General features: G+C 42.0%; 1 protein-coding gene across 3 annotated transcripts in view; it reads right to left on the reverse strand.

The window, feature by feature from the left end:
* Window positions 1-8,205: 8,205 nt before the first annotated feature.
* The window catches only part of FGGY (FGGY carbohydrate kinase domain containing), a 159,012-nt gene continuing 154,726 nt past the window's right edge, over window positions 8,206-12,491 (reverse strand). For all 3 annotated transcript variants that reach the window (XM_040408068.1, XM_040408069.1, XM_040408070.1), the window contains 2 exons: window positions 9,803-9,864; window positions 8,206-8,468 (listed from right to left, as the gene is read on the reverse strand). In XM_040408068.1, the coding sequence (XP_040264002.1) occupies window positions 8,387-8,468; window positions 9,803-9,864 (144 nt within the window). In that variant the 3' untranslated portion in view covers window positions 8,206-8,386. The remainder of the gene's footprint in view (window positions 8,469-9,802; window positions 9,865-12,491) is intronic.

A 12,491-nucleotide genomic window follows, 5' to 3' on the forward strand; every position in this document is an offset into this window, starting at 1 on the left:
CAGGTGCTTCCCCCCATGTGCCAGTATCAGGTGCCAACCCCCCCTCCCATGTGCCAGTATCAGGTGCCAACCCCCCTCCCCCCATGTGCCAGTATCAAGTGCCTCCCGCTCCCCCCATGGCAGTAAAAGTCGGGTATTAAAAAATAAACACTTCTACTTACCTCCATGTCAGCGATGTGATGCAGCCTCTTCCTGTGTCCCGCCCTGTATGTCCATATATGGAGTCAGTGCTTGTATTTCAGAAAAGTTTCTGCTGGGATTCGAACCCACAACCTTCTGTATCAGAGGCAAAGCACTTAACTACATGACTGAAAAAATATGAGACTTCTACTGTTATAGCTGGCTAAGTGTACATCTATACAGATGACAGCTGCCCCAACACACCCAGCACTGCTATATCTCTATATGACAGCTGTCCCAGCACACTCAGCTCTGCTATATCTCTATATATGATAGCTGCCCCAGCACACCCAGCTCTGCTACATCTAATACACATGACAGCTGCACCAGCACACTCAGCTCTACTATATCTCTATATATGACAGCTGCCCCAGCACACCCAGGTCTGCTACATCTAAATATCTCTATTGCTATACAGTAGATAGATATATAGAGAAATAGCAAAACTGAGCGTGCTGGGGCAGCTGTCATGTGTATCGATGTAGCAGAGCTGAGTTTGCTGGGGCAGCTGTCATATATAGAGATATAGTAGAGCTGAGTGTGCTGGTGCAGCTGTCATGTGTATTAGATGTAGCAGAGCTGGGTGTGCTGGGGCAGCTATCATATATAGAGATATAGCAGTGCTGGGTGTGTTGGGGCAGCTGTCATGTGTATAAATGTACACTTAGCCAGCTACAACAGTAGAAGTCTCATATTTTTTTCAATCAGTGGCAATGCAGCCTTTATGGCTGTGTGGGTAAATGCTTTGCCTCTGATACATGAACATGGTTGTGGGTTCGAATCCCAGACACATCAGGAGACTTCAGGAGACAGTAAGATTAAGATCACATTAGCGAGGGGGCCTGGTCCGCCGCAGCTGCTGTGAAGGGGCCCTGAACAACAAGAATCGATCATATTTAACTAAATTGAAAATAAACTGTCACACAATCTGTCGGGGCGCCGGGCCCCGAAGCAGCCGCTTCCCCTGCTTCCCCGGTAGTTACGCCACTGTTCCTATGGCTCATTCTACAGCAAGGGCAGAGAAGAGCGGTTAAAAACAAACTGCTCCAACTTGCTCACTTCACTGGCGGTTGCCATCTTCAAACGGTTGTAGTTTAAAAATGATAAATCCTACAGCGAAGAGCTTTATATTGTGAGAATCACAACACCAGACCTACATTTTGATGCATAGTATGTCTATGAAATATTAAAAATGAAGGCACAGTCGCAGTTTAGAAATTGACCTTCAAATTTAAGGTGGCTAGAGTGGAGTTTCAATGAATGTCAATGGGCGGCGTGAGTTGCAAACAAATGGTCATATTGTTAAAACTATCAGGACTATGGCTTAGCCGTGGACATTTTTAGTGGCAGCAGGGATAGCTGAACGTTTTGATATAAGATTTGTGTAGGTGGGCTTGAAAATGAGGGAGTGCTGGCAGTTTAGAAATCATGTCCTGATTTTCAGCTCACACTCTAGTCTTGAACATTCCGTTATTCATTCCTATGGGAGCAATTTTGCCACAAAAACAACAATATTTCGTGAACCATTCAGCAAAACGTTCCACAAAGTAATAGCACACCAATCGGAAACAATCCGCACGTTTCGGTATATTACTGACTATGTAGTGTAAAAACTGTGGGCGGAGTTAGGGTGGTAAATTTGGCTATAATAAGAATATATATGTGAGATAACAGTAAGTGGTCTTGCCATGCAAGAACACTTAATAAACACAGTGATGTCATAGTGGAGGGATAATAAACACAGTGATGTCACAGTACAGAGATAATAAACACAGTGATGTCACAGTACAGGGATAATAAACACAGTGATGTCACAGTACAGAGATAATAAACACAGTGATGTCACAGTACAGAGATAATAAACACAGTGATGTCACAGTACAGAGATAATACACACAGTGATGTCACAGTATAGGGATAATAAACACAGTGATGTCACAGTACAGAGATAATAAACACAGTGATGTCACAGTACAGAGATAATAAACACAGTGATGTCACAGTACAGGGATAATAAACAGTGATGTCACAGTACAGGGATAATAAACACAGTGATGTCACAGTATAGGGATAATAAACACTGATGTCACAGTACAGGGATAATAGACACAGTGATGTCACAGTACAGAGATAATAAACACAGTGATGTCACAGTACAGGGATAATAAACAGTGATGTCACAGTACAGAGATAATACACACAGTGATGTCACAGTACAGGGATAATAAACACAGTGATGTTACAGCACAGAGATAATAAACACAGTGATGTCACAGTACAGGGATAATAAACACAGTGATGTCACAGTACAGAGATAATAAACACAGTGATGTCACAGTACAGGGATAATAAACACAGTGATGTTACAGTACAGAGATAATAAACACAGTGATGTCACAGTACAGGGATAATAAACACAGTGATGTCACAGTACAGAGATAATAAACACAGTGATGTCACAGCACAGAGATAATAAACACAGTGATGTCACAGTACAGACATAATAAACACAGTGATGTCACAGTACAGGGATAATAAACACAGTGATGTCACAGCACAGAGATAATAAACACAGTGATGTCACAGTACAGGAATAATAAACACAGTGATGTCTCAGCACAGAGATAATAAACACAGTGATGTCACAGTGCAGGGATAATATACATAGTGATGTCACAGTGCAGGGATAATATACATAGTGATGTCACAGTACAGAGATAATACACACAGTGATGTCACAGTACAGGGATAATACACACAGTGATGTCACAGTACTGGGATAATGATGTCACAGCACAGAGATAATACACACCGTGATGTCACAGTACAGGGATAATAAACACAGTGATGTCACAGTACAGGGATAATAAACACAGTGATGTAACAGTATACGGATAATAAACACAGTGATGTCACAATACAGGGATAATAAACACAGTGATGTCACAGTACAGGGATAATAAACACAGTGATGTCACAGTACTGGGATAATAAACACAGTGATGTCACAATACAGGGATAATAAACACAGTGATGTCACAGTACAGGGATAATACACACAGTGATGTCACAGTACTGGGATAATAAACACAGTGATGTCACAGTACAGGGATAATAAACATAGTGATGTCACAGTACAGGGATAATAAGCACAGTGATGTCACAGTACAGAGATAATAAACACAGTGATGTCACAGCACAGACATAATAAACACAGTGATGCCACAGTACAGGGATAATAAACACAGTGATGTCACAGTACAGAGATAATAAACACAGTGATGTCACAGCACAGAGATAATAAACACAGTGATGTCACAGTACAGACATAATAAACACAGTGATGTCACAGTACAGACATAATAAACACAGTGATGTCACAGTACAGGGATAATAAACACAGTGATGTCACAGTATACGGATAATAAACACAGTGATGTCACAGTACAGGGATAATACACACAGTGATGTCACAGTACAGCGATAATACACACAGTGATGTCACAGTACAGCGATAATAAACACAGTGATGTCACAGTACAGGGATAATAAACACAGTGATGTCACAGTACAGGGATAATATACACAGTGATGTCACAGTACAGAGATAATAAATATAGTGATGTCACAGTACAGAGATAATAAACACAGTGATGTCACAGTACAGCGATAATAAACACAGTGATGTCACAGTACAGGGATAATAAACACAGTGATGTCACAGTACAGCGATAATAAACACAGCGATGTCACAGTACAGAGATAATAAACACAGTGATGTCACAGCACAGATATAATAAACACAGGGATGTCACAGTACAGGGATAATACACACAGTGATGTCACAGTACAGGGATAATAAACACAGTGATGTCACAGTACAGGGATAATAAACAGAGTGATGTCATAGTACAGGGATAATAAACACAGTGATGTCACAGTACAGAGATAATAAACACAGTGATGTCACAGTACAGGGATAATAAACAGTGATGTCACAGTACAGGGATAATAAACACAGTGATGTCACAATACAGGGATAATAAACACAGTGATGTCACAGTACAGAGATAATAAACACAGTGATATCACAGCACAGATATAATAAACACAGTGATGTCACAGCACAGATATAATAAACACAGGGATGTCACAGTACAGGGATAATAAACACAGTGATGTCACAGTACAGGGATAATAAACACAGTGATGTCACAGTACAGGGATAATAAACACAGTGATGTCACAGTACAGGGATAATAGACACAGTGATGTCACAGTACAGGGATAATAAACACAGTGATGTCACAGTACAGGGATAATATACATAGTGAGGTCACAGCACAGAGATAATAAACACAGTGATGTCACAGTACAGAGATAATACACACAGTGATGTCACAGTACAGGGATAATAAACACAGTGATGTCACAATACAGGGATAATAAACACAGTGATGTCACAGTACAGAGATAATAAACACAGTGATATCACAGTACAGGGATAATAAACACAGTGATGTCACAGTACAGGGATAATAAACACAGTGATGTCACAGTACAGGGATAATAGACACAGTGATGTCACAGTACAGGGATAATATACATAGTGAGGTCACAGCACAGAGATAATAAACACAGTGATGTCACAGTACAGAGATAATAAACACAGTGATGTCACAGTACAGGGATAATAGACACAGTGATGTCACAGTACAGAGATAATAAACACAGTGATGTCACAGTACAGAGATAATAAACACAGTGATGTCACAGTACAGGGATAATATACACAGTGATGTCACAGTACATGGATAATAAATACAGTGATGTCACAGTACAGGGATAATAAACACAGTGATGTCACAGTACAGGGATAATATACACAGTGATGTCACAGTACATGGATAATAAATACAGTGATGTCACAGTACAGAGATAATAAACACAGTGATGTCACAGTACAGAGATAATAAACACAGTGATGTCACAGTACAGGGATAATATACACAGTGATGTCACAGTACATGGATAATAAATACAGTGATGTCACAGTACAGGGATAATAAACACAGTGATGTCACAGTACAGGGATAATACACACAGTGATGTCACAGTACAGGGATAATAAACAAAGTGATGTCACAGTACAGGGATAATAAACACAGTGATGTCACAGTACAGGGATAATAGACACAGTGATGTCACAGTACAGGGATAATATACATAGTGATGTCACAGTACAGAGATAATAAACACAGTGATGTCACAGTACAGGGATAATAGACACAGTGATGTCACAGTACAGGGATAATATACACAGTGATGTCACAGTACATGGATAATAAATACAGTGATGTCACAGTACAGGGATAATAAACACAGTGATGTCACAGTACAGGGATAATATACATAGTGATGTCACAGCACAGAGATAATGGACACACAATTTTCTATGAATGGACTAAAGGAATGTAAAGACAATCAAATGAGAATTGGCCATTGACTATAATGGATCAGTGTTCAGTCTGTGTCCGTTCTACACTCAGTTTGTGTGAACCCTTAGGCCCCTTTCACACGGGCGAGAATTCTGTGCGCGAACAAGTGGATGAGGTGAGTTAATTTTTTTATATTTTTTAACCCCTCCAGCCCTATTGTACTATGCAGTCTGTATTAAGAATGCCATTATTTTCCCTTATAGCCATGTTATAAGGGAAAATAATAAAATGAATAGAACACCTAACCCAAACCCGAACTTCAGTGAAGAAGTCTGGGTTCGGGTCTGGGCACCACAGTCAGTTTTTTATTACGCGCAAAACACATTGCACCCGCTCGATAAAAACTGAATATCGGAACGCAATCGCAGTCAAAACTGACTGCAATTGCGTACCTACTCACACGATTTTCCCTGATCGCAGACGTAACACATCCGGACCTAATCCGGACACGCTCGTCTGCAAGGGGCCTTACTGGAGATGGCCCTATCAGTTGTTGGCCTCCATAGCCATGCCTGCTACCCTGGTGATTACACCTATGACACCTGGTGATAACACATAAAAAAGACAGTGGTCTGTAAACATTGATTCTCTAGCTGTTGCAAAACTACAACTCCCAGCATGTCCAGAAAGCCATAGGTAATATAATGGCTGCACTACATCTAATACACATCAACAGCTGCTTAAAGGGAACCTGTCACCGGGATTTTGTGTATAGAGCTGAAGACATGGGTTGCTAGATGGCCGCTAGCACATCCACAATATCCAGTCCCCATAGCTCTGTGTGCTTTTATTGTGTATAAAAACCGATTTGATACATATGCAAATTAACCTGAGATGAGTCAGAGCTTGAAAATATGACTCTTCTCTGGTCACACAAGTAAGATATGACTCTTTTAGGTTAATTTGCATATGTATCAAATCGTTTTTTTTACACAATAAAAGCACACAGAGCTATGGGGACTGGGTATTGCGGATGTGCTAGCGGCCATCTAGAAACCCATGTCCTCAGCTCTATACCCAAAATCCTGGTGACAGGTTCCATTTAAGGAAGGGTAAGTCACGAGTGTCGATAATTATAATATTCCCATATGGAATAACATCCGTGTCATGCTCCACCTGGTATACAGGATTTTATTGCAATGTAGTTTCCAGGTTTCTGATGTGTTCTCATATTGATCACCAAATTAAAGTAAATGGATTTGCAATCTGATCTGAGCGATGAGGTGTAATAGAGATAAAACGTTCTACATCTGTTTAGCTATACTGTCTTTGCATAGGTAAAGGAGCTGTACTACTCTTAGGCCTCTTTCACACGGGCGTTGCAGGAAAAGGTGCGGGTGCGTTGCGGGAACACCCGCGATTTTCCCGCGCGAGTGCAAAACATTGTAATGCGTTTTGCACTCGCGTGAGAAAAATCGCGCATGTTTGGTGCCCAAACCCGAACTTCTTCACAGAGGTTCGGGCTTGGGATCGGTGTTCTGTAGATTGTATTATTTCCCCTTATAACATGGTTATAAGGGAAAATAATAAAATTCTGAATACAGAATGCATAGTACAATAGCGCTGGAGGGGTTAAAAAAATAAATAAAAATTAAACTCACCTTAATCCACTTGCTTGCACAGCCGGCATCTCTTCTGTCTCCTTTTTTTCTGTGTGCAGGAAAAGGACCTGTGGTGACGTCACTCCAGTCATCACATGGTCCGTCACATGATCTTTTACCATGGTGATGGATCACGTGACGTCACCACAGGTCCTTTTCCTGCACACAGCAAAGAAGAAGACAGAAGAGAAGCCGGCTGCGCGATCAAGTGGATTAAGGTGAGTTTAAATTTTATTTTTTATTTAACCCCTCCAGCCCTATTGTACTATGCATTCTGTATTCAGAATGCTATTATTTTCCCTTATAACCATGTTATAAGGGAAAATAATAATGATCGGGTCTCCATCCCGATCGTCACCTAGCAACCGTGCGTGAAAATCGCACCGCATCCGCACTTGCTTGCGATTTTCACGCAGCCCCATTCATTTCTATGGGGCCTGCGTTACGTGAAAAACGCACAAAGAGGAGCATGCTGCGATTTTCACGCAACGCACAAGTGATGCGTGAAAATCACCGCTCGTGTGCACAGCCCCATAGAAATGAATGGGTCAGGATTCAGTTCGGGTGCAATGCGTTCACCTCACGCATCACATCCGCGCGGAATACTCACCCGTGTGAAAGGGGCCTTAGCCTCATGTAAAATCTTCATATTTTGCTTATTTTACCAGTACCTCACTCATAACATTTTCTGCAGCAGCTCTATGTTCAAATACTGAAGGAAGCAACTCTCTCTGCCTCTCTCAGAGCAGGAAATCTCAGCAGGATTCTGAAAAGCCTCTCTGCAAACGTAAACTTATCTTTATGTATGAAGATAGAGGAACTCCTTGAGGAGTCTTATAACCTCCCAAACATTGAAGAAGCCTGCATTTCACTTTAAAGAGAAGTAGTATTTTTTATTGATGGTGGGAGGACCATATACAGTTTTTATACAGTTCATGATTGTGATGCCAGGGCAGCCAGCTTCATCCCAATATAACATTTGATGACATTACTGTATATAACCCTTGATACGGATTCCTTGTGTTAATTTGAACAGTGTATCGGAGGTGAACGCTTCCGTCAGTGCGACGAATGACTTCTGTTCCCATTTCTCGGATCGTCATGTGATTAACGTCCATCCATTATAGCCTGATATTCCTTCTGGTGATCGTAGAGTTTTAGAAACACCTGATATTTCTTCTCATAAAATCTGCTCAACAGAAAACATGAAATGTATGGACACTGGTCCCACTGGTATGATAGCACTGGTTTTATAGTAATTAGTATCATGTAATGTCAGTATTATAAAGTAACGTATGTACTTTTTATGTAGGAATCATACGGATGTACAGATGTAGCAAACATTTACTTGACACTTATCATAGTAAATGCACAGTTGCAGCAAACCTTACATTGACAACAAAGGCCATTGAAAAGGTCAATTTAAAGTTTTCCGCAGCTGTGTATTTAACCCGTTAAACCCTGCTACATCTGTACAGTAGAACCGTATACATTGCCATGGATGCTGTATTAAGGCTTTGTACAAGTTGAAGCAACTGACATGGATTGTGCCAAGAAATAAACTTCTTCCTATCATCAGGATCGGGGATAAGAACCTAATAGGTCAGGCGTCTGACTGCAGGGAACCCATCATTTACAACAACAGGGGTGCCACCATGCCTCTGTATCAGTGGAGAAGTAGTTGCTGCTGCTCCATTAATTTTCAAGGGACTGCCAGAGATAACCTAGTGCATCCATTGGCTTTCCCCAGCAGTCCCATAAAGAAGGCATGCAAGGCAGCGTGCATGCTTGACCGGCTGCTCCCTTCATGTTGGGGAATGTCAACCCTGTTCTCGTGAACTGTGGGGTTCCCAGCAGTCAGATCTCCATCAATCAGAAATCTATTCTTTATTCTGTGGCTAGGGGATGCATTTCTATCTTGGCTCAATCCCTTTAAGGCCTCATGCATACTGTATGGCCGTTGCCTGGCCGTGCCTGTATTGTGGACTAACAGCGGGTCCGCAATTATGCAGAGCCATTCGCTTGAATGGGTCCGCAGTCCGGAAGGGGCGATGCAGAACAGAGGCACGGAACCACTACAGAGTGCTTCCATGGGGTTTCTCTCTGTGCCTCCGCACCGCAAAAAAAAAGAACAGTACGGACAGATCACGGACCCATTCAAGTTAAATGAGTCAGCATTTGTCTGCGGCAGCCGCATGCATAATGCCCGTGAAATGGGGACCGCAAAATGGCCAGCAGACGTTCATGTGCATGAGCCCTTAGGTAGTGGGACAAGTGCAAATGTAAGAGCCTGCAATCTCACAGTGCACCACTAGGTGGAGACCAGGCTTCATTAAAAGCATAGCTCATGAGTTCAGCCTCGGTAATTGTGTGCAGGGTGGAGTATTGTTTGCAGAAATTAGTCCCAGTGAACCATTTACAGACCAGTTATTCACTCCTCATCACTGGTTCCATATACTGGTGCGTTCCTCGCAGGTGCTCACATGTGTTTGGCTGCAGTGATTACATTTCTGGAAAAATTACCTTTTGTGTTCAGGGTTTGGAAGGACGATCTTTCCAACCTTGGCCATTTTCTGCATGGCTTCCTATCAATGAAAGGAAAATCGGGATCAGTCAAGAATTCCACTTATACGTTAACTGATATATGGTAACAAAACAAAAAAATATATGGATAGATTTCTAATCAGGACTGGACCACCCCGTCGGAGAACCAGGGGCGCCCAGGGTCAGGCTCAACAACGTGGTCCAGCTACAGAAAACCCAGAGTCCACAGCAGCATAGTTCACACCTAATTGTGCTGATTTGGTTCTGTAATTCACATCGTAAATTCTACAGGTTTGGTGCAGATTTCACTCTCTGCAGGTGAAGTGCAAAAAGAAAAATTCAAAAATCTGCACCAGAGGTAAAGTGATGTGTGAATTCCATTGCTGGAATCCCCTTTGTTACTAATGCAGATTTTCTGCAGGCAATTCCAGCGTGGAAAATCCATAGTGTATCTGCCACATGAGGCTGGACCCCATAAGTGGTCAGAGCTACAGTTTATTATGCTTTACACGAAACTCCCCAGTATAGACACATACCCGCATTTATCAATGTATTTACAACCTTTTATCTGACACATTTTAAATATGTGTCTTCCCTAGTGGTGTCTGTATATATCTGTATGTAGTAACCTCCTGAGCTCCCTCTAGTGGTGGCTGTATATATCTGTATGCAGTAATCTCCTGAGCTCCCTCTAGTGGTGTCTGTATATATCTGTATGCAGTAATCTCCTGAGCTCCCCCTAGTGGTGTCTGTATATATCTGTATGCAGTAATCTCCTGAGCTCCGTCTAGTGGTGGCTGCATATATCTGTATGCAGTAATCTCCTGATCTCCCTCTAGTGGTGGCTGTATATATCTATATGTAGTAATCTCCTGAGCTCCCTCTAGTGGTGTCTGTATATATCTGTATGCAGTAATCTCCTGAGCTCCCTCTAGTGGTGTCTGTATATATCTGTATGCAGTAATCTCCTGAGCTCCCTCTAGTGAAGGCTGCATATATCTGTATGCAGTAATCTCCTGAGCTCCCTCTAGTGGTGGCTGCATATATCTGTATGCAGTAATCTCCTGATCTCCCTCTAGTGGTGGCTGTATATATCTGTATGTAGTAATCTCCTGAGCTCCCTCTAGTGGTGTCTGTATATATCTGTATGCAGTAATCTCCTGAGCTCCCTCTAGTGGTGGCTGTATATATCTGTATGCAGTAATCTCCTGAGCTCCCTCTAGTGGTGGCTGTATATATCTGTATGTAGTAATCTCCTGAGCTCCCTCTAGTGGTGGCTGTATATATCTCTATGCAGTTATCTCCTGAGCTCCCTCTAGTGGTGGCTGTATATATCTGTACGTAGTAATCTCCTGAGCTCCCTCTAGTGGTGGCTGTATATATCTGTATGTAATAATCTCCTGAGCTCCCTCTAGTGGTGGCTGTATATATCTGTATGCAGTAATCTCCTCAGCTTCCTCTAGTGGTGGCTGTATATATCTGTATGCAGTAATTATCCTGAGCTTCCTCTAGTGGTGGCTGTATATATCTGTATGTAGTTATCTCCTGAGCTCCCTCTAGTGGTGGCTGTATATATCTGTATGTAGTAATCTCCTGAGCTCCCCCTAGTGGTGGCTGTATATATCTGTATGTAGTAATCGCCTGAGCTCCCCCTAGTGGTGGCTGTATATATCTGTATGTAGTAATCTCCTAAATTCCCTCTAGTGGTGACTGTATATATCTGTATGCAGTAATCTCCTGAGCTTCTTCTAGTGGTGGCTGTATATATCTGTATGTGGTAAGCTCCTGAGCACCCTCTAGTGGTTGCTATATATATCTGCATGTAGTAGTCTCCTGAGCTCCCTCTAATGGTGGCTGTATATATATGTATGCAGTAAGCCGCTGAGCTACCTCTAGTGGTGGCTGTATATATCTGTATGAGGTAATCTCCTGAGCTCCCTCTAGTGGTGACTGTATATATCTGTATGTAGTAATCTCCTGAGCTCCCCCTAGTGGTGGCTCTATATATCTGTATGCAGTAATCTCCTGAGCTACCTCTAGTGGTGGCTGTATGTATCTCTATGTAGTAATCTCCTGAGCTACCTCTAGTGGTGGCTATATATATCTGTATGCAGTAACCTCCTGAGCTACCTCTAGTGGTGGCTGTATATATCTGTATGCAGTAATCTCCTGAGCTCCCTCTAGTGGTGGCTGTATATATATCTGTATGTAGTAATCTCCTGAGCTCCCTCTAGTGGTGGCTGTATATATCTGTATGTAGTAATCTCCTGAGCTCCCTCTAGTGGTGACTGTATATATCTGTATGTAGTAATCTCCTGAGCTACCTCTAGTGGTGGCTGTATATATCTGTATGCAGTAATCTCCTGAGCTCCCTCTAGTGGTGACTGTATATCTCTGTATGTAGTAATCTCCTGATCTCCCCCTAGTGGTGGCTGTATATATCTGTATGTAGTAATCGCCTGAGCTCCCCCTAGTGGTGGCTGTATATATCTGTATGTAGTAATCTCCTGAGCTACCTCTAGTGGTGGCTGTATATATCTCTATGCAGTAATCTGAGCTCCCTCTAGTGGTGGCTGTATATATTTTTATGCAGTAAGCTGCTGAGCTCCCTCTAATGGTTAAAGTACAATCAGAATTTTGAAAACACCTAATTAAAAGCTAAAATGGA

This window comes from Bufo bufo, chromosome 9 (assembly GCF_905171765.1).
Source record: "Bufo bufo chromosome 9, aBufBuf1.1, whole genome shotgun sequence".
Taxonomy (NCBI): domain Eukaryota; kingdom Metazoa; phylum Chordata; class Amphibia; order Anura; family Bufonidae; genus Bufo; species Bufo bufo.